At 34.3% G+C, this 24,867-nt stretch overlaps 1 protein-coding gene across 1 annotated transcript in view; it reads right to left on the bottom strand.

Annotated features, from left to right (window-relative positions):
* The window catches only part of LOC145296968 (renin receptor-like), a 110,646-nt gene that overhangs the window by 67,159 nt on the left and 18,620 nt on the right, over positions 1–24,867 (bottom strand). Inside the window, exons 3-4 of the mRNA XM_080143197.1 lie at positions 9,499–9,639; positions 3,527–3,625 (exon numbers count right to left, since the gene is read on the bottom strand). Coding sequence (XP_079999323.1) covers positions 3,527–3,625; positions 9,499–9,639 — 240 coding nt within the window. The remainder of the gene's footprint in view (positions 1–3,526; positions 3,626–9,498; positions 9,640–24,867) is intronic.

A 24,867-nucleotide genomic window follows, 5' to 3' on the forward strand; every position in this document is an offset into this window, starting at 1 on the left:
GGGTTAAGGACGATTACAATAAGTGAAAGGGAAATAAGGGAGGGGGGGGGAAACCTCTTTAGGCCATGGCATTTCAAAGCTAAATGCTTCTCATCAGAAAAGGAGAATAAAAAACAGTATTATATAAAAGTATGGGAAAAATAGATAACACCAATTTTAAATGGAAAAGTTGGATGGTGGGGGTACAATGAAAGAGAGGGCACTGAAAAATTACCTTTTTTTTAACTACATATATATATATATATATATATATACACACACAAAGTTAACACAAAATTTCTCAAACAGTATCTGCTTATTCGTTATTAATGGGAGCATGGCCTACTAATATATAACAAAGGGTATAAAAGCATTAAACTCAACAAACGTATGTAAACAAAGATCACTTAAGTCTTTGGAAAAAAAACAAGGTAGCCTACTCAATTTTACTCTTGTTCTGCAAACTTAACACGAATAAAAGGGATGAAAAATATTTCATATTGATAAAAATATGTATTTTTATAAAATAATGTAAAAATATTTAAATAGAAGTTTATTACTCATTATTTCAAGAGTTAATAAAAACGACTTTGGAGTTACTTCCCTTGCAAATTTTCAATGTTTTATGCGGCCTCAGCTTTCTGTAATAGAAACAATGGCCTCTTAGAAAAGTGGCCTCTCGTGTGACTTACACAGCCTACATATTAGTGGGCTATGATCGGAACAATACATAATACAAGAAAATACTACACTGTTCTCATAATAACTAGCTTAGTATCCAGCATTACCCGGTTGTAATATATTTTAATTAATGCAGATTTCATATTTATTATTATAGAGTAAATTCTCTATCGATTATTATATTGTACCCAATATATAGTAGCGATTTAAAGAAAAAAAAAATGGCATCAACTAGAATCAAAACCAAAACATTTAGTGCTTCAGTCTTAGTTGTTACCGTTTAAACTATCACCAGACAGATAAGAAATAGTTAAAAATGAACTGACTGCAACATATAAATATACAAGGTTCCTTCAATAAGTTTCCAGACTTTTTTTACACAGGCATTTAAAATTGTCAGAGATCTTGAAAATCCAGTATGCTATTGCTACACATGAGATGACTGATCAATTTTTATGATTCCAGGTTCAAATGAACAGCTACAGCAGGAATTGAAATACACCCTACTAAAGCTTGATTGTCACAGCTGGTGAATTTCAAAAATGCAATCTGGACGTAAGGACACTTTAGAAGTACGATATGCAATAAAATTCTGTTTTAAACGTGGAAAAAATGCCACAGAAACGTATGGAATGCTTCAGACTGCTTTTGGACCATCTTGCATGAATTGAGCATCATTTTTTGAGTAGCATAAAAGATTCAAGGAACACACGGAGTCTGTGAGGAATGATGAGAGGTGTGGGAGGAATAAGGAAGTTAAAAGTCAGAACAGCAGAGTTGATTGGCCAAATAAAGAATTTCATGGATAAGGACTGTCGTGTTTCAGTGGAAACAATAAGTGCACAATTTGATGTCAGTGTGGGAACTGAACACAAAATTATTCATGAGGAACTAAAGATGCATAAGATTTACACAAACTTTGTCCCAAGGGTGTTCAGAGAAGATCAGAAAGAAAGATGTTGTCATGACAACAGGAAGATGGTTGAGCTAATCAATTCAGAACCTACAGTTCTTTATGCTTTGGTGACCTGCAAGGAAAGCTGAATGTACTGCTTTGACCCAGAGACCAAGAGATGGAGTTGCCAGTGGAAGCATGCTGGCTCTCTCAGACCCAAGAAGGCCAGACAGAGCAAATCTATCCAGAAACTTACGATGGTACCTTCTTTTTTTTTCTTTTCTGACAGCACGGGCATGATTTACATGAACTGGGTTCTCACTAAACAGACAGTCAACCAGGAATACTATGTTGAGGTTTTAAAGGAGTTCAGGAAGAGATTCCATCAGAAAAAAACAGCACTCTTCAAATCAGGTCAATTTTCACCAGGATAATGTACCACTCTACAACTCCATCCTTATCACAGACTAAAAGAATAATAATAACATAATTAAATCCTTTACTAAGAAGAATCAAGGTTGTCCTCGATGGCCGTACATCTAAACAATATGATATAAATGTGGGAGTACCTCAAGGGTCTATACTTGGACCTTTATTATAATAATATTCATAAATGAACCCCCTGATAAAATTGTTTCCGAGATGGGTATATTTGCTGATGACACTACTCTCTATAACAGGCACGACGGGAAAACAAATGAACACATATCTAAAGAAATGGCAGAAATACTAGAAGATGACCTCCAATCTGTAGTGGAATGGGGACAAAAACGGATGGTCACATTCAATACTGTCAAGACTAAGCTTGTTTCGTTCAATAATTACAAGAAACCTTCTCTACCACCAATAGCAATGGCCAAAAACATTACCTGAAAGTACTTCTTTTAAACTCCTTGGCTTAACGTTCACAGGGAACACGAGTTGGAACAGATACATTGAGATCATTGCCAAGGCTGCTGCGAAGAAAGTGGGCTCTCTCTACTGTGCTAGAAAGCTACTTATGCTGAAAGTATCCTGTACCTCTATAAGGCCACCATTCGCCCATGTATGGAGTATTGTTGTCACATTTGGGCTGGTGCATCTGCTACTTGTCTCACTCCTGGAAAGGGTTCAAAAGAGAGTCACCAACCTGATGTGTCCTGAACCGACATCTAAGCTTCAGCCTCTGTCCCATCGACAAAATGTTGCAACTCTCTGCCTCTTCTACAAGTATTTTAATGGTGAATGCTTTGACAAACTATAAGCACATAAATACCCACGATAAACCCGACAAGCAGCTAAATCCCACCCCTTCACAGTAGAGATCCCTAGGTGTAAGAAGGCCTTCTACTCCAATACTTTCTTCCCCAGAACTGCTAGACTTTGGAACTCCCTTCCGAGATTTTGCTTTCCCAACTGTACTGACATGCAGAAGTTCAAGTGTAATGTGAACAGCTACTCATCTCCTTTTATAATATCCCTGCAACTTATGTCCTGATAGTAGCCCTCCACTTCAAAGTGGCACTGTGCCTTGTTTGGGGTGAAAAAAAAAAGACTATTTTACCAAGATGAACATTAAGACAGTTCCTCACTCTCCCTATAATCCGGACCTTGTTCACTGTGACTTTTAGTTATTTATTAAGCTCAAGGAAAACCTTAGAGGTTATTGGTATGAGACAATTGAGGGGATGAAAGAGGCTGTGATGAGGGTCATTGACACGCTCACACAAGAGGACTTCCATGGAGTCTTCCAGAAGTTGTTGGAATGGTACAACAAATACATTTTCTGTGAACAGAAAATGCAATCATTTAATCCACTTCGCAATGCTCTGTAATCTGTAGTCTTGGAGATGTACCTTGAAAAAATAGACAGACACACAGACCTAACGAGTTTAATAAATTATATTATAACAAACAAGGAAATAAAGAAACAATATTTTTTAGTTTTCATTTATTAAATTGTCCATAGAAAAAAAAAAGCCTTGAACTTACTGCATTATCGGCAAGAAGTTCCACCATGAGAGGAGTTGAACCAAAAAGGGTTCGCTTAAAATTGTGGGTTACTTGTTCAATATCAACAAATGGAACATCCTGAAAAACAAAAAAAAATACAAACTTAAAATCTTATGGCCGTCACAATCCAATTTCAATAATTTTTTAATAAAAAAATAAAAATAATTGTAAAAGTTTCAATGTGGAAGACCTTTAAAGTTGCAAATATAATTTAAAGATTTATATATTTTTTTTAAGTTTTTCAAAATGAATGTTTCTGTTCAGAGCACAATTAAACCATGATACTAGACTTTTGCATTTTAAACTTGTGCATCATGGTGGGTTCCCAACAAGAGCAAGTAATCAACCGATTTGATTGAAAAAGGAGTGATTAGACCAATTTCAATGAAAATAAAAAATATTGGAAGTGAGGTACATTCGTTGATCCACACAATCCCCGGCAATGTCAGGTCTCCCTGCTAGTAGCAGCATAAAAATAGAGTAAAAATATGTTGTAAATAAATGACAAAAAGAAAAAGGAGAGATCTATATTGCTCACCACTCTTTCAACCACAAACAAGGTTATATTCCCAATATTCATAAACAACCTCCCTGATAACATTGTGTCTGAGATGGGCATATTTGCCGATAATACACACGAGGGAAAAACAGATGTACACATATCTAAGGCAATAGCAGAATCCTTAAAAACTGACCTCCAATCTGTAGTGGAATGAAGCCATTAATGAATTGTAACATTTAATGCTACTAAGACTAATCTCCTTTCCTTTTACAATTACAAGAAGCCTTTCCAACCACTGACAGCCATAACAAATAAAACCTACCTGAAAATTTTTCCTTCAAACTCCTCGGCTTAACATTCACAGATAATATGTGTTGGAACAAATACATTAAGGATATTCAAATGTTGCTGCAAAGATGACGGGCTCCCTTTATTGTGCTAGAAGATTATTTACACCTGAGACTATCTTGTATCTCTACATAGCCAGAATTCATTTGTACATGGAGAATTGTTGCCACATCTAGACTGGTGAACCTACCACTAGTCTCTCCCTTTTGGACAGCGTCTCCTGTCTAATAGGTCCCACATTGTTAACCAAGCTTCAACCCCTGTCCCATCACCACAATGTTACTTCTTTGTGCCTGTTTTACAAGTTGCTCTAATGAAATGTGCTCTGATGAACTCATTGCACTTGCACCCTCTCAACGTACATCAGCAACAAAATCACACCCCTTCATTGTAAAGGCCTCTAGATGTCAGAAAGCATTCTACTCTAATACTTTCTTTCCTCAGACTTTCTTCATTGACTACTGTACACTCAATAACACTTATCAAGGCCTGGAGGCCACTTGAGGATAAGTGGTGACTCCTTAGTAAAAAGAAAAAAAAGATTGAAGATGACCATGTTGTAGTCAGTTGGAAAGCAGATCTGTGATACCGAGTTCCACAGGTGTAAAGAAACTTTATTCATGGAACTTGTGTTTAGATTTAGGCACAGATAGAGAGTGGGGGAAATTGTTGATAGTAGCTGTAACTAGGCGAGTGCTTGTTGTGAATGTTTTGCAGGGGGGGGAGGCACAGATTGCAGCTCAATCGAATTATGCTAACACATACATTTATTTATTTATTTTTTTTTTTTCTGAAAATTATAAAAATTACAAAAAAAAAAAAAATGAAGTACAAGGCTGAAATACTACTGCCACATCTGAGCAGGAGCTGCTAAAACATCCTATCCTGCCTTGATAGAGTACAAAATAGACTTTGTGGCTTAGTGGAGGATGGCCTTTTCTCTTCCCTGCAACCTCTCTCCCACAGGAGAGATGTTGCAAACCTGTCTTTATTTTATCGTTATTTCCATGGCAAGTGCTTGTCTGAGCTCCAATCTCTGGTCCCCCCCTCACCAATATTTCACGATAAACACCCGTCTAGCTGAAACCACTGTCATTAATTTTCCCCACACTTTATCTAGCAATACACATGAAAAAATTGAAATAGCTTGAAATATTTCAATATTGATATGCATAGAAAGAGCTTGATGAGCTAAGAAATAATCTTTTTAAATTTTTAAAATCTGATTAAAATTAAGGAAGTTATGGCTATTTTTGTGCGTCACACGTTTGGATATTTTTCCCTCTTTAAGACCATATGCGTTTCGTCACATTTTTTACACTACTTTTTCAGTAAAAATGTCATATCTTTGTTAAAACACAAGACTAAGAAATGAAATTTACCATATAAGTGTATTTTTGTACAAGGAATCAGAATATGCAACTGAAAATCTCCCAAAGTTTATGGTTTCCAAATAATCTGCAGTAAATGTGCATAAATATGCAGCAATTCCTTAAAAATGGCATGTATCCATAAATAGAAAAGAAGTTGAATTGTAATGTGCTTTATGTACAAAAAACTTAAATCTAAACATAAGACCATTTAAAAATGAATATATTGCAATATTTCTTTGGTATTATTGTAGATTAACACCTTCTGTTTAACCTCACTCAACTCCTTCTGACCACCCCTCCAAAATGTGATTCTACCTTTTTAGGAAATTATGTATAAAATGCCACGACAAACTTTAATGAAAGAAACAAATTATTTTAGAATTGAATATAAAATAATTTCCTATTACAGGTCATTCTAGCATTTTAGGGCAGTTAACTGTTTTTTTTTTCTATGGGAAAATATGCATGCTTTTTTTTTTTTAAGATGATTATGTGTAGTTTTAAGAGGGTTTCTATGCAATGAGAATATGGGGAGGGTTGCCATTCGGACTTTGAATTAATTGTAGGGCTAAGGAAAATTATGTGTGAACATACTGAAAACTTGACAGAGACAAAGCTAACAAAAACAATATTAGAGGGGGGAGCGGTTAGTTTCACAAAAATTTAATGTAAAATAATTCATCATTTCCTGGCCATTCTAGCATTTTAGGACAGTTAACCAATTTATTTTTAAGTGTATTTTTCTTTAAGGAAGGATCTATTTTTTGTTTGTTTGTTTTAGATGCTTGTATGTGGCTTACAGAGGTGTTTTGTTGGGAGGGGCTTGCCGCTCGAACTTAGTGTTATTGTTAGGGTTAAAGAGTGTTTTAGGAGGAGACTTGCCACGCATAATTTGTATTAGAGGTGAAGTTAAGACAGCTTTTTTTCAAAGAGAGCGTTCAAAAATTTGTTGATTTCTATTTTCGAGGTTGAAGGTGTTAATTCCATAGGCCGTTTATACTACGCTGGAGCAGGTTGTAAAAATATCTTTCGCTTAATAAGTAGAAAAAAAAAATAACAAAATAAAAAGCTTCCTAATTGTAGTTTGATGTGTTTTCTAACTGCTTTTAAAATTTCAAGAATATTGATATAGATTTTGAGGGTTTGTATTACTATACACATAGATTCGAAAAAGTTGTCAAAAAAACAAATATATAACAAATAAATGTTATCAAAAGCAAGTTACTTTTCTACCTAACTGGATAATTTTTTAGTGTTTTTATTTAATGTAACATGTTTATTCAGCTTGAAAACAGTGTTTACCGATGTTTTGGAAAATTTAAAATGGCGCCCGACTCTCTTGAAACGGTAAGTTTGGGGAAAAAAGTTAAAAATAAAAAAGTAGACAAAATACTGCTAGAAACTCGCTCAATATATGTTACCGTGACGTAGGCTGACATATATTCGGTGAGTTTTTAACAGTATTTTGTATAGTTTTTTTTTATTTTTAACTCCTTTTCTCAAACTTACCGTGTCAAAGAGAGTCGGGCCGGGCGCCATTTTTAATTTTCCAATACATCGGTAAACACTGTATGTTTTTCGAGCTGAATAAACATGTTACATTGAATAAAAACACAAAAAATATATCCAGTTTGGTAGAAAAGTAACTTATCTTGCCTTTGATAACATTTATTTGTTTTTTGACAACTTTTTCGAATCTATGTATAAACAAGATTTTGATACTTATTTTGATTTTGAAAAAAAAAACATTTGTGGCTGTTCGCAGTAAAACATTGTTTTAATTCGTTGTTCAAAACTAATTTAAAGAATAAAAGTGCATGCAAGCTATATATCTACAAAAGTTTTTGTTTTTTAACCATGTTTTTAAATTTGACGAGCAATGTGAGAAATTGCAACAGATTCATAATGCCGAATTGGTTGGGATTGTTGTTATTATACATTCTGAAAACCGAATAGTTCTAAACTAATGTTATTCTGATAACAAAATAGCTCTCATTAAACATATAAGAACATTTTATATTCATATTTTCATGTTTTTCTTAATTCGTTCTTGAATAAAAATTAAAGAACGCGTGTTGTTTATACACTGTGCTATTGCTGATTCTACAAGCTGGAGCTGCTGCTGCTTCTAGTAATACTAACTTCATTTGACCAAATTCGAGAAATAGAAACAATTTTTTTTTCGGGTAGGTCCTTTTAAATTATCAATTACCGCGGTCCTACTCAACATAAAATAATACTTTTAATTGATAAAGATAGTAAAAAGATTGATTTACTTACTACTGGGTGTCCGAAGAATTTTTTTTTCAAAATGTTCAATACTCGTCATATTAAAGTCTTATTTTTAACACGACAAAAAAACAAATGGTCAAAAATATTTCGGACACTTGACAGTATTAAGATTAACACCTCTTCTAATTGGTTCCCAAATTTCATGACGAAATTCTTCATACAATCACGGTACGGACCTTTAGAAAACAGGGGGGGGGGTCATTACAAAACCTTACCGAAAACGCCATTTTATGACGTTCACATTTTTATCACTTTATTTGCTTAAAACTCTTAAAATATATAATGTACATTCATATTTATTAATTCATTTGAAAGTATATTCATTTCCAAACAAAACAGTAGTAATTTGAAGACTTGAAGTGCTTTGGTTTAAAAAATATGGCTATTTTAGTAGAACTACCTTGAAATCTGTGATTATCCAAAGCGTTTTTTTGTCCGTGTGTATTACTACTTTATCTGTGCCTAAATCAAAACGTAGATTCCATGAACAAAGCTTCTTTCTTAGAAGTGGACGACTGTGGAACTCTCTTCCGTTTGCCTGTTTCCCCACCTGACTACAACTTGGATGTCTTCAAGACCAACATAAACAAATTCCTGATGAACTGTCCCTTAGGTAAGACACTTTATCGAATCTCCAATACTAATGATTACTACGATACTATCCCATTGATTACTGTACACGCAATAACCCTTATCCCCGAGTGACTTCCGGGCCTTGATAAGTGGTGACCACCAAGTAAAGAAAGAAAAAAAAAAAAAAAAAAAAAAACAGGCATACACAGGAATCTTCATTGATTACAAAGCAATACCAACAATGTCTGTTACATTTAAAATAAACTAGAAGATGTATCCGGCTTAATGTTAAATTTCTTTAAAACTTTGAAGTAAAAAGAGAAAAAAAAAGAAAACGGAAAGAAACTGAGACATGTGCATATGAGTATTATGTTTTTCTGAAAAGTTCACTTCTTGTGAGTAAAAAAAAAAAAAAAAAAAAAAAAACTCGAGCTGAAATCAAAACCAAAACCTAAAGACAGTGAGTCAAGTACGATAACCATTAGACTAGCTTGACATAATCTTTAAAAAGTGTTTTCAAGCCTCTTGAAACAGTCGACAAATAGATAAAAATTCGATAATTCCATGTATCAATTTTTCAAGTGTAACCCCTTAGCAACGCTTTTTCTAGATGAAAACCAATTAAAAAGTTTTCCCCATGTCTGAATATCCTACATACCAAATTTCAAGTCTGTAGGTCAAAAATTTGTTGAGCATATAGGTTTGAGAAATGTCCTCCCTCACACACACATTCTCACTTTTATAGATGTATAGATTAATATATTTAAAAAAAAAAAAATAAATAAATAATAATTATCTAATATGAAGTGAAATATAAGAGTATTAACATTTATTCTTATTTATGGAAATTGACTCATACTTACATTATGTACAATATATTTGGCCAGGGATTTGGGATTCAAAGGTGTTTTATCCATGTCATCATGGCCAACAAGAGTTACAATAACATTGGCTTTGGGCCTCTTAAATAGGGAGCCCTGCAGCATACCATTCCAGCTCATTTCCTGAGAAAGAGAAAAAAATAGCGCAAATTAGTTTAATAGAAGTCTAAATAAAAATTACATTAAAATATTAATAGACATGAATAAACTGTATGTGTAACTAGGGCTATGACAACAGCATATTCTTTTCCTTGTTTTGATACTCAAGTATATATCCATTGCTATCTTATATGCTTTTATATAGAGTGATGTGATTCTCGGTTGATTAATTGTGTCTAACCGAGTCAGATATATACTCAAGAGTCAAAACAATGAAAAGAATTTGCTGTTGTCATAGCCCTATATATATAACAGCTCTACAAAAAAACAATTTTCTTTGTGTTTGAAATTTTGGAACTAATATTAGCTAATTCAAAGGTGCTAATTCCAAAAATCATATTCATTTTGCCCGTTTCGCTCTAGTTTTTTAGCTATGAAATGTCGCATTTATCATAAAAATCATCTCTTTTAAGGAAATTTTGTAAAGAAGTGGCAAAAAGTAAGACAAAGATTTCATGGATAGATTTTCTAATATATATTCATTGTTTTTTTGCTTTTTCCTCATGGACACAAAAACAATTTTTTACAACAATATGACATAATAGATATTTTTAGAGCAAGAATTTTCGTTTTTAGACTTTCTTGAGGGGCGAATATCTGGCTTGACTCATTTTAAATGCTAGCAATAGTCTGACATCATTATCTTGCCCCATCGGCCTTAATAAGGTTCTTCCATTACTTTGATATGTTGGTGAAATCTTTTCCCCTGCTCGTCACTAAAATTGCTAAGATTGTCAGGAAATCTTTCTAAATGGTTGTGGAAAAAATGCACTTTTATGCTTATGTTTATTCCAAGAGCCTGGAAGTTATTTAAGAGATTTTTGACAATATTTTTGTAATCTTTAAATAAACTTTCCAACTACCCCAACAAAATTCAACCAGCTAGCTAATTCAATTTCGTTCATTGAATGTGCAAAGTTTGGATCTTTTATCAATTTTCTTATTTGAGGACCGTCGAAAATACCAGCCTTCAGTTTCTCAGTACTTAATCCTGGAAATGCAGATGAAATGTACCAAAATTATTGTCCAGTTTTATCAAGAGTTTTGACAAACTGTTTAATGAGTCCTAGTATTATATCTAAAGGCAGGAATAAGATTTTTTTTCAGTTGGAACAAGTTGCTCATGAATAACGTTTCTTTCACCAACATTAAGTTGGTCTCGAACAGGCCAATCTTTTATTTTTCAATGATTTGCTTTATCTCAATACCATAGAAAACAAGGAAATTTTGTATAACCACTTTGTTGTCCTAATAAAAAGTTTACCATTTTTAAATCAACATAAATAACCGATTGATGATTTTCATATTTCAGACGTGTTAAGACAGTTTTTATAGCATCGTATGTTTCCTTTAGTGTTGTTGAATGTCCAATAGGTATAGTGCATATGTATTAGAGTTATGTAAGAGCACACATTTCAAACTTCTTTTAGATTTGTCTATAAACAATCTCCATTCTTCTGGTTTTTATTCTTTTACACATAACTTTACGAGAAGTCCAGAAATATCGACTCAAAAAAATCAAATCTGGCAATTCTTCAGTCATCATCCTGTGTTCAGTAAAAATTAATGTTTGTCCCAGGTTGCAAAAAAAAAAAAAAAAATGTCTATCATTGAGTCTAGAAGTTAAGAGCTCGAATGATTCTTTAGAGAGGTTTAAATCTCTTATCAAATCAATCTTCTTGATCAAACAATACGGAGTCTGAGGATGGTGGTAGGTAATCTAGATCATCTGTATTGTCTAGTTTTTCAAAGCTTGTATCTAAATTTTCATTGCGTAGATCAGGCTGTTTCTTGAAACAGGTACTAGAATTTCATCACCAGGCACTGGTTGAATTGCAGAGCGAAGATTTGGGTGAACAAGAGATTTTTGCTTCTTCATTAATTCCTGTTAAATTAATTGCACAAAAGTAACAGTTGTTGAAGTGATTTTGTGGCTCTCTCCAAATCATTGGTACTCTGAAGCTCAAGGATTTTCGAGAACCTTGAGTCCCTTGTCTCAAATGTTCACTACATGTTTTGCAAATTATATGTGGGCCCTAAGGCTTGTCTTGATCACCGAGATGCACACCAAAATAAGCACGATAAGCTTTTCGGATAAAATCTCTTACACTATTTTTTCATCATTTAATCGAAACTCTCCACAAATATAACAAAATGAATTTGGATCGTTCTTTCAGGATCAAATCCGTGATGTCATTTTTTGTATATTTATTTAGTTATATTTGCAATGAGAAAAATTATAAAGTTCAAACTATCACGAAGTAAGTGGATACGCCTGTATTTATATGAACTTTCCAATAGTAATCAACAATATTGACATAGAAGTTATAGGCCAGAAAAAAGTAAAATGATCGTCAACAGTTTTAAAGAGATAGCATACTTACACAGGTGAAAAAAATGTATTCAGTTTAAAAAAACTAATACTTTTTAAATAAAACCTCATACAGGTTTAATCAAGATATGAAACTAACTTTTTTCAATCTGACTTCCTGAAATAGAAAAGGACAATATTTTCAACATAAAAAACACTATTCTTCTATGTCTCCAATATTTGGTTTTTGTAGTTTCAAATCTACAAAATTTTTCTAAGTAAAGAAATCCTCTACTAAAACAAAAGATTTTGATATCATTTTGAATTTTTGAAATTGCTTTTTTTTTTTCAAACTGTAGTGAATGAGATGTCAGTACATATAACAGCAAATGCTTTCACTTTAATTAAGCCACAATTTTTTTTTTAGTTACAGCATATATCTCAAAAACTAGAGCTAATCAGGAAAAATAAATGACCTTTTTGAAATCAGTGCATCAATAACGAAAAGGATTGACCCATAAACACAAGACACCAAAATCTTTGTTGACTCGTGTAATTTATTATTTTATGTATTTACATATATTATATCCCTTTATATATTACTAGCAGGACTATGTGGTGTTGCCTGGACTATATAAAAAATAGAAAATAAATTTGGACTACACATACTGAATATTTTTTGTTTTAATTTATTTTTATTGTGCAATGATTTATAATGTTAAACATTAAAAAAAAAAAAGACCGTTTTAGTGAAAAAAAAAAAAAAAGACCGTTTTAGTGAAAAAAAAAAAGACCGTTTTAGTGAAAAAAAAAGACCGTTTTAGTGAAAAAAAAAAAAAGACCGTTTTAGTGAAAAAAAAAAAATGACCGTTTTAGTGAAAAAAAAAAAATGACCGTTCTAGTAAAAAAAAAAAAAGACCATGTTAGTAAAAAAAAAAAGAACGTTTTAAATTTTAAACTTTGCCATTAAACTTATTAGCAGATAGAATAAAAAAAAAAAAAGTTTACAAATTTTTTCCTATAAATGTACAAAAAAAAAAAAATTTTTTTTTAAATACATTTTATTTTTTACAAATGCTTTTATAACTGTTATTGTTTACTAAAAAAAATGAACTTTGGTATTTATCTGCCAACCGATGAGAGCAAAGTCAGAAGTTTTGATTTACAAAAACTTTTTTTTTTAAATTAAAAATGTGTATATAATCAAATGTGCTTGAAAATAAAACAATATTTTTTAATACACACATTTGTAACTTTACTGTTGATGGAAAAAAAATGTATTTTTTTAAAGGAGTAATCTGGTTTTTTTTTTTTTTTATTATAAACATTTGTTCAAAAAAAAAAAAAAAAAAAAAACGTGGTAAAAAAATAAATACATAACAAATATCATCAAAGTCAAATTACTCTTCTACATAGCTGGAAAAGTTTTTAGTGTTTTTCACTTACTTAAAAATGTCTATTTAGTTTAAAAAAACAAAAAAAAAACAAGTAGTGTTAAGCGTTATTCGAAAAATAAGGAAAAAATATCCACAATGTGTCCCTTACATGTTAGAAATCTCAACAACAACTTAAAAATAAATGAAACAAAAATACTGTTACTATGACATTTATTAGGTTTCTAACATTTTGTTTAACTTTTTATTTTTATGTAATTGAATAAATATTTTTGGTTGCTATATCCATATCTGTTGTTAATGCAACTTATTTCTACATATATTCAACACTTGTGATTAAATGTGAACACGGCTCTACATTGCGAGTGAAACAGTCAGATTTGTGAGTGATTTTTCAATGTGGCGATTAGAAATAATGAAACGTTCATCTTTTGGCAATTGTATTTCTTTCACTGACACTCTTGCAAAGCTCACTACTGAGTGAAAAATATCTTTTCAACTTTTTTTTTAATAAAACGAACAAAGTTAAATTATTTAAACAATAAAAGGTTTAACAAAATAACATACTTTTTTTTTTTAATAAAGGCTGTTTAAAAAAAACATCTGATGAAATTCGAATGTTTATACCTTTAAGCATCAAGATAAAATTTAGTATATTAGTTAGAATTACACTTATTAAAAAAAAAAAAATACAAAAAAATCTTTATGTACATACTCGTCACAGAATGAAGATGTCATATTCCAAAAATCATATGGGTTTGGCTAGTAACTTTTTTATTTGGCTAGTAAACGAAAATACTTGGTTGTCAAAAGTCAACTAAAGATAAATTTGTCCGTAGAGCCCTGGTGAATATGCAGATCTGTCAACACTTCTGAATTCAACAATATGGTCGACCTTCAAATGAAATTTGTTACACGTAATTTTCCACAGAATAGCTACACATTTCAGTGCACTAAAACTATTAGACTATCTACCAGTTATCTTTCATGAGACTTATTTTACCAAATCCCATTGTCTACGTTTAATGTCAAGTAACGGATACATATTTGCTTACATTAAAAGATAATAGAAGCGAAAGAGAACAATAAAGCAAAAGAGGCTAAGGAGAGACTGGCATGAATGTCGATAACATCACATGTACGTACGTATGTGTTTACAACTATCTGTACTTGTATATATGGGTATACGTGTTTCGTTTGTATTTATGTATGTGGTTTGTTTATGGTACAATTTTCAATAACAGTTTCACATATACACATCATAAGTTTATCCATGTCACTTAGGTTAATCTTCTTCCATTTGAAGTATTTTGACATTCTTTGAGGAAAACTAATTTTGTTGTGCGTTATTTTGAATTTAGATTTTTTTTTTTTTCTTTGATTTTTCAATATTTGTTTTAATTATGGTTTTAATTATTTAGGTTGACAGGGGTTTGCATATGCAAGTCTCCTTGGTTTTTCATTAATGGTTTCGTTTGCTCATAATCTGTCATTTTAATGGGATCCAGCATGCCGAGTCGCATGAATTGTTGACTGATTAGATTTTAAAAAAGAGCATGATTTTTTTTAAAGATTGAATCACTCTGCTTAATAAAGATGTTCAACATTTTTAATAGCTGAACAAAGCTGGATATCATAAATATAAGACGTTAATGAACCGGATAATCTTGCATGGCATAAAATACTAATTAGACAAAAGAATGTGTTTTGGGGATGAAGCCTCATTGATATGCAAATCAATCCATATCACACTACATTCTCCCATGAGCTTTAAAGATCATTTCATGGCCAGATTGGCATTCACATCTGCTTCAACACAACTGCTACAGCATCTCCAACAACTGCCAGACACTGCTACAGCCTCTCCAGCACAACTGCCAGACACTGCTACAGCCTCTCCAGCACAACTGCCAGACACTGCTACAGCCTCTCCAGCACAACTGCCAGACACTGCTCCAGCCTCTCCAGCACAACTGCTAGACACTGCTACAGCCTCTCCAGCACAACTGCCAGACACTGCTACAGCATCTCCAACAACTGCCAGACACTGCTACAGCCTCTCCAGCACAACTGCCAGACACTGCTACAGCCTCTCCAGCACAACTGCCAGACACTGCTACAGCCTCTCCAGCACAACTGCCAGACACTGCTCCAGCCTCTCCAGCACAACTGCTAGACACTGCTACAGCCTCTCCAGCACAACTGCTAGACACTGCTACAGCCTCTCCAGCACAACTGCCACAGCCTCTCCAGCACAACTGCTAGACACCGCTCCAGCCTCTCCAACAACTGCTAGACACTGTTACAGCCTCTCCAGCACAACTGCTAGACACTGCTCCAGCCTCCCCAGCACAACTGCCAGACACTGCTACAGCCTCTCCAGCACAACTGCCAGACACTGCTACAGCCTCTCCAGCACAACTGCTAGACACTGCTACAGCCTCTCCAGCACAACTGCCAGACACTGCTACAGCCTCTCCAACAACTGCCAGACACTGCTACAGCCTCTCCAGCACAACTGCTAGACACTGCTACAGCCTCTCCAGCACAACTGCCAGACACTGCTACAGCATCTCCAACAACTGCCAGACACTGCTACAGCCTCTCCAGCACAACTGCCAGACACTGCTACAGCCTCTCCAGCACAACTGCCAGACACTGCTACAGCCTCTCCAGCACAACTGCCAGACACTGCTACAGCCTCTCCAGCACAACTGCCAGACACTGCTCCAGCCTCTCCAGCACAACTGCTAGACACTGCTACAGCCTCTCCAGCACAACTGCCAGACACTGCTACAGCATCTCCAACAACTGCCAGACACTGCTACAGCCTCTCCAGCACAACTGCCAGACACTGCTACAGCCTCTCCAGCACAACTGCCAGACACTGCTACAGCCTCTCCAGCACAACTGCCAGACACTGCTCCAGCCTCTCCAGCACAACTGCTAGACACTGCTACAGCCTCTCCAGCACAACTGCTAGACACTGCTACAGCCTCTCCAGCACAACTGCCACAGCCTCTCCAGCACAACTGCTAGACACCGCTCCAGCCTCTCCAACAACTGCTAGACACTGTTACAGCCTCTCCAGCACAACTGCTAGACACTGCTCCAGCCTCCCCAGCACAACTGCCAGACACTGCTACAGCCTCTCCAGCACAACTGCCAGACACTGCTACAGCCTCTCCAGCACAACTGCTAGACACTGCTACAGCCTCTCCAGCACAACTGCCAGACACTGCTACAGCCTCTCCAACAACTGCCAGACACTGCTACAGCCTCTCCAGCACAACTGCCAGACACTGCTACAGCCTCACCAGCACAACTGCTAGACACAGCTACAGCCTCTCCAGCACAACTGCTAGACACAGCTACAGCCTCTCCAGCACAACTGCTAGACACAGCTACAGCCTCTCCAGCACAACTGCTAGACACAGCTACAGCCTCTCCAGCACAACTGCTAGACACAGCTACAGCCTCCCCAGCACAACTGCCAGACACTGCTACAGCCTCTCCAACAACTGCCAGACACTGCTACAGCCTCTCCAGCACAACTGCCAGACACTGCTACAGCCTCACCAGCACAACTGCTAGACACTGCTACAGCCTCTCCAGCACAACTGCTAGACACTGCTACAGCCTCTCCAGCACAACTGCTAGACACTGCTACAGCCTCTCCAGCACAACTGCCAGACACTGCTACAGCCTCTCCAACAACTGCTAGACACTGCTACAGCCTCTCCAGCACAACTGCCAGACACTGCTACAGCCTCTCCAGCACAACTGCTAGACACTGCTACAGCCTCTCCAGCACAACTGCCAGACACTGCTACAGCCTCTCCAACAACTGCTAGACACTGCTACAGCCTCTCCAGCACAACTGCCAGACACTGCTACAGCCTCTCCAGCACAACTGCCAGACACTGCTACAGCCTCTTCAGCACAACTGCTAGACACTGCTACAGCCTCTCCAGCACAACTGCCAGACACTGCTACAGCCTCTCCAACAACTGCTAGACACTGCTACAGCCTCTCCAGCACAACTGCCAGCCACTGCTACAGCCTCTCCAGCACAACTGCCAGACACTGCTACAGCCTCTCCAGCACCACTGCTAGACACTGCTACAGCCTCTCCAGCACAACTGCTAGACACTGCTCCAGACTCTCCAGCACAACTGCTAGACACTGCTCCAGACTCTCCAGCACAACTGCTAGACACTGCTACAGCCTCTCCAGCACAACTGCTAGACACTGCTCCAGCCTCTCCAACAAAACTACTAGACACTACTAGCCTCTTCAACACCGCTAGACATTTTAAAAGTTCGATACGAATCGTTTAATATTTCATTTCTCAACGCTTTCAATTTACCAAGTTCAACATGAATCCTTTAATCTTTCCCTTCCTCAACTCTTTCAAAGTTCACAAATCCCACTTTCATCTAGGCCACATTGACTTTATATTTCATGCCAGAGAAGCTTATTAAAAAAAGAAAAAAAAAAAAAGTCCAATTTGGTTCCAAGAACTCGACTGCCCTCCCCTCTCAACTTCAGGGTTTTTTTATAGCGTCTTTTTGAGGGTGAAGCCTCATTAATATGCAAATCAATGTATATCAAGCAACTGTATGTATCATATGGCGTGAATGGAAGAGAAAATATATTGGTAAGGAAAGTTATAATTAATGTAATTCACAGGACAGCCTTCTGTCTACCTACCCACACCTCTTAAATACACCTACAGTTTTCCTGATAAGGATTGTATGTAATCACATAAATATTCAATAAACAGAAAAGCTTAATTAATGAGCATTCTTATTCGTTTTTGTTGAAAGCTCATTCCCAGCTGGTGACACTCGATACTATTATAATATGGATTTCTGAATAAGAAACATAAAATAAACTCACACATGCACAAAACAGATATCTTTAATTGTAATGAGATTTACTTAGCATTGACAGGTTAGACTAGAAAAAACTTTTGAACATCATCCTGGTGCGGAAATTCATGTATCGTAATCACATTTTTGACAAGTCGTACACTAGTCTATTATCTATACAAATAAAACAGTAAATGTATGTCTGTCAGTAAATATTTAACTCTAGAGTCTCCAGACTTGGCCCATCAAACTCTTTAATTCAGTCTATGGAGATATTAGGGAAAACAAATATATTCAGGAAAAATTTTCAAGGTCTTCTTCAGACAAAATTTGATATATAAAGAATGATATAATAAAACAAAAAACTAATAATTACGATTCTGAATTTCACTTTGGCTACATCCTAGCAGTATATGGATAACATCAGGTAGTTTTGTGATAAGGGGGCGTAACTCATGTAGTGACTATACCAGAAATAATATGAAATTTCAGAACATATGTTTTACAATTTTATTCTTAATATTTAAAAATATTTTAATAGCATTTATTTCAATTTTATCTTTAATATTTCGACACAAATTTTTACTTAATATAAATACCATTTTCAAGTCTTTTTCAAGATATTTCCAAGGCCTTTTTTCAATGTAATAATAGAAGTTTTTGCAAGATAAAGCTCAAAATTCAAGGCCTTGTCTAGCCCTTGTGAACCTTGATATATATATATATATATATATATATATATATATATACGAGCATGGGTGTCCGGGTATTTCGAGGTGTATGTTGAGAAAAAAAAAAAAAAAAAGCGATCAATTTTTTTAACTTTGACCCCTATTATGCCCCATTAAAATTTGTTTTGGGCTCAAATCAAGTTATTAAGTTAGATCAGTGTCCAAGGAACCTATATCTAAAATTTCAAGTGTTTAGACCCAAAATTGTCGGAGGAGTTTGATAGAGTTCTCAAAGGTCAAATCGTTGAACTTTGATCCCTTAATCGCCAAATTTCTGGTCGAAAACCGATCACATCGATTTTCCCAAATCTCAGTATCCTGTATATCAAATTTCGAGTCTACAGACTCGAAATTTGATATACAAGGTAATAAAAAGCTGAAAATTGACAGAGTTATTGCATAGGGAAATGTACGCAGACAGGCACACAGATACACTTTTATATATATACTAGCATTTAAGCCTGGCGTTGCCCGGGTGTTTGGATGTGTATGTTGAGCAAAAAAAAAAAAAAAAAAAGTGGTAGTAGGAAGGCAAGCTCGAACCCGTACCGCAAAGGAGGAAAAGAACGGGGTAAAAACCTAATGTTTATGCTGTTACGACCACCACCAAACCGGAAGCGACATTTTTTAAAATTAAGGCTAGACAATCTAAAGGAGAGGATAACTTTAAAAAATATTGGCGAAAAAAGTGACCCCCACCCCACCCCGTAGTTGAAGGGGAAGATATTAATGTTTTTAGCCAATTTTTCGATATTTGTCGTATGAAAGGTAGACTTTAAAACGATACTGATCTTGGTAAAATCCGTCGCCTCTATTGAAAGTTTAAGGCAGACATGCAAACAGACATACATACATTTATATATTGGTAACTAAAAATTTTCAACCCAAACTGATGAAAAAGCTTGCCCTATCTCTGAATACCCTTTATGTAAAATTTCAAATATTTAGACCAGAAATTGTCTGAGTAATTTGGAAGAGACCACAGAGGTAACTTTTTTTTTAATTTTGACCCCTATTATGACCCATTAAAATTTATTGTTTTGGGCTCAAATCAAGTTATTAAGTTAGATCCATGTCCAAGGAACCTATATCTAAAATTTCAAGTGTGTAGACCCAAAATTGTCAGAGTTTGGTAGAGTTCTCAAAGGACAAATAATTGAACTTTGACCCCTTAATCGCCAAATTTCTGTCCGAAAACCGATCACATCGATTTTCCCAAATCTCAGTATCCTGTATATCAAATTTCGAGTCTGTAGACTAAAAATTGACAGAGTTATTGCGTAGGGAAATGTACACAGACACACACACAGACATGTTCACTTTTATATATATATATATATATATATATATATATATATATATATATAGTCCTGGAAGTTTTTCAACCTTTAAAATGTATTAAAAAAAATTAATCCCAAGTCCTCCATTGAAATCTTCTTTCTTTGAAAGTCAATCAATCACTTTCAATCATTGCATTAGTTTGGTTCCAAAAAGTTACTATAATTCCAAGGGTTCATCAATTGTTTACCATGAAAAACTTTTTGGGGTCTTAAAAACGAGATTATTTGTATGTGTGTGAGGTAGGTATATATATATATATATATATATATATATATATACACACACACAAAGTAAAAACATAAGTTTGATCCAGTGTTTTGCTGACTTAGCAAACATAAAGTAGACTCAAACGACGGTGTTAAAAAATTGAAATCCCAACCTTTAAATAAGATTTTATTTGGTCAAGGTTATTAAGGTATTTTAAATAGATTTGATAATTAGAATCTCCCACACCTACTTTTTTTTATCTTTCTCTCATAGTAGTAGTAGTAGCAGTAGTAGTAGTTTGCCATGAATAATGCAACAATGGCTAAAAACCAAACTTTCAAAATCGTAACAATTCCCAGACAGCAGCATAAAAATGCTTTGAACAAAAAGTCATAACACAAAACATGTTATTCAGGTTAAAAGTTGAATGTAAAATTCTCTTTTTTTATGGAAGGTGTTTTATATAAGGTGTTTTTTTTTTTTTTTATGTTAAAATTTTTTTACAGAGTGTGTGTGTTTTTTCATTTTTTATATAGAGTGCCTTGTTTTCTTTTCTTCTTTAATTTTTTTATATAGAATGTTTTTTTCATTTTTTTTTTTTTTTTTTGAAGTGGCAAACTTTAAATTGAAAGCTATTTTCAGAGTCCAGTCAACACATTAAGCGTAACGTCAATGTCTGTTTATTTCCTTGTGTTTTGTTTTATTTATTTTTATATTTGTGAACCCATGAGCACCCTCTGAGCAACCACCAATGCCTAAGAGATGACAACAAGACCATAATAAGAACAGAAGATGAAGAACAAATCCTTGGCACACAAAGTTGGATCAGAGAGGATTGCAAATTGCATTGTTATGATGACTGAACTTATGCATTCATAACCTAAAAGTTTCATCTCTATTGCAGATATTGACAGTGTGACTAAGAAAGCAATTTCTATCATGGACATATGTTAATAGCAGAAAGGAGTCATTGAATTCCTGGCAAAAATGTATCGAGAATGGTGGTCACCTGTTTTAATGGTATAGAATTTTACTGCTTATCAGGTTAGTTGAGAGTATGTATGCCGAAAGGGCATAAGTGTTATGGGTTCATTGGAGCATATTCAATTTAAATATGTGTCATATAGGGATGCAAACTTGTGGTTGATACGGCGGTACCTATTACTTGTTTTTGTGTCCTCGTCTGAAAGTGATGTAAGTGTACGAGGAGTGTTCCAAAAGTAATGGCTTCTATTTTTTTATTCCTCCCAAATGGATTAGAGAGGATTGCAAATTGCATTGTTATGATGACTAAACTTATGCATTCATGACCTGAAAGTTTTAGCTCTCTGTTACAGATATTGACAGAAAGCAACCTCCGTCATGGACGTGCATCAGAAGCAGAGATACGTCATTGAATTCCTGGCAGAAGTGACTTGAGAATGGTGGTGACTATGTAGAAAAATAAAGTCTGGAGTTCAAAAAGTCGGTCGTTTTAATTAAAAAAAATTTGGCTTCGTAGCTCTTCAACTTTTTGAATTAAAAAAAAAAAAAAAAAATAGAAGGCTTTACTTTTTTAACGATTCTCATAGTTTAAAGTAAATCCTATATATTGAAATATACAAAAACATTTGATAAAAATTATTCAAATAATTCTAATATTTGATAAAATTGCAAGTCATCTACGTTTAGATAATTTATTTCATTTATTGTAAAAAAAGTTTAGCACCTGTCTGTTTAAATTTATTGTAAAATCTCTAACAAAATATTTTGGTCACAGAATTGGTTTGGTTTTACGGCATATCGACTCTTTTCGGGTTATTTAATGCCAAATGCAGTTATTGTGGAAATAGTATTCATGTTGCATTCAGTTATTTTGTAGAAGTTTTTATTTTTCAAGCTCTTTCTTTCTTCAATCACTAGTTTGTAGTGTTTGGTTTGGTTGTTTTATAATGGATTTTATTGCTTTTGTTCCTTGCCCTGCAGAACATGAGTTTTGCAATGGGAGAGGGAAAAAGGTCACAATATTAATGTTTGATACTTTTTAAATTAAAAACCCAGTCAGGAAGTGTGGGCAGATAGAGAAGGGGGAAATGGAGAGAAGGAAAATGGGGAAAGGTGGGTTGTTGTTTTTTGTTTTGTTTTTTTGCAGAACATAAGTTTTGCTAAAGGAAGTAGAAAAACAAAAAACATCAATGTTAGGTGCATTTTGTCTCAGGAAGCCAATATATTCAGACAGCCTGATCTGGTAGCACTAACACAGAATTGTAAATTAATAAATATTCGATGCAAAAAAATAATCTCCAACCTAACATTGGTTCCTGCACTATCAACCAAACTCCAACCCTTGTTCTATTGTCGCAGCAATATTTGACAAGTAGTTTAATGGAATATGCTCAAACCTACTCCAAGTATTTATACACCCCCGCCACTCAAAATAAATACTCCTAACTAATCCGACAAGCAGCAAAATCCCGCCCCTTCATTGTAGAGACCTCTAGATGACGAAAAGTCTTCTACTTTAATGGTTTCTTCCCTCAAACTGCAAGACTGGAATTCCCTCCCAACCTCCTGCTTTCATTACTCCACTGACACATAGAAGTTCAAATATAATATGAAAATGTCTAGTTGCTCAACTCTGTAAATAAGTGTCCCTGTAGATATGGCCCCAAATAGTAGCCCATTATATCCAAGTGGGACTGTGTTAGGGGTGAATAGGAATAAAATACCTAATATCACCTAATACATACACATGATATATATATATATATATATATATATGATAACAAATGTCAGCATTGCCTAGTATTAAACATAACATTATTTTTCTTTTAAAAAACTTCAGAAAAAAAATGGAATGAAATTGAGACGTGCATGCGAGTATGAGGTTTCTTCTAAACAGTTCACTTGTAAAAAAATAAAGGACAGTGAGTCAAGTATGATAAGCTAATAAGCATTAGATACAATCTTTAAAAAGTGTTTTCAAACCAACTTATTCTTAACATAAGGAATCTGTAACGTGAACAATTCACGCATGCACATTCGTGAAACAGTTAGCAAACAAAAATTCTATGACCCTCACATACCAAATTTTTCAACTTTGACCCCCTTAACAGCCCTTTTTTTCTGGATGAAAATGGATTAAAATGTTTTCCACACATCTGAATGCTCTATATACTAAATTTCAAATCTGTAAATCAAAAATTCCTTGAGTATGTAGGTTGAGAAGAGTCCTCACAAACACATTTGTTACTTATATAGATAGATAGATATTACCTATATAGATATATATTACCTAATTGCTTTTTTTATTTCTTTCACATATTGAAAAAAAGTTTACTTATAGTTATGGATTTAGTTTTGATGAAAACAAAAATATGCATCAAAAAACTAAAACAGAATAATTCTATTTTTTTAATTCAGTCAGAAAATACAATCAGCAGCAGCAGCAGCAGTTTAAGAGATCTCCTTGACTTTCAAGGTCAGTTAAATGACAAGGTTTAGTGGGAATGACCTAAGCACACCTGATAATCAAGAAAAATCTTAAATATTTGGATGATACTTTTACATTTGTTTCATATTATGTATGTGTGTGTGTATATATATATACATACATACACACATACACGCACACACACACCTATATATAGAAAATTCTGTGTAGCTTAATTGCCATATATATTTTCAAAACTTATTACCTAGCTCTACTCAGGTAATCAGCATTGAAGTGAATGCTGAAAATAGATACATAAAATATATATATATATATATATATATATATAATTTTATGTATGTGTGTGTGTATATATATATATATATATACACACACACACAAACACTAGCAAAAATATACTTCTTTGGTTGTATGTTTTCACTTGGCTGGATTATGATATACAAAAATTACTTCCCAACCAAAAAAAAAGAAAAAGAAAAGTGAATGCTTGAGAGGATGGTACGATGAACATATACTATACGTACACCCTAAAGAGGAGGTAAAACCAGGGAAGAATGTATCATAGTAAATTAAAATATACATTATGCCCCCGCCCTACATAAAAAAAGAGGGAAATAGATGCTCAGAGGATTCATGTCCTCATCTTAAAAAGGTAAGTAATGGCTAGGAGGAGAGTATTATGATGAATGAACACTACACCAGCCTTGTAGGATAGTATAACAATAAGACAGATACTACAATACCCCCTCCAAAATAAAGAAGGTAATATTGTGTTATGTTACAACTATCTTCTCAACAAAGAAAGAAACAAAGAAGAAACATTAAGCTTTCCTCCAAAGAATGATCTAATATTTAGGAAATATTCTCATCCTTACCACCCTTAAAAAGTAATTCCTGAGAT

The sequence above is a fragment of the Euprymna scolopes genome, chromosome 17 (genome assembly GCF_053919585.1).
Source record: "Euprymna scolopes isolate OS-2025 chromosome 17, ASM5391958v1, whole genome shotgun sequence".
Lineage (NCBI taxonomy): Eukaryota > Metazoa > Mollusca > Cephalopoda > Sepiida > Sepiolidae > Euprymna > Euprymna scolopes.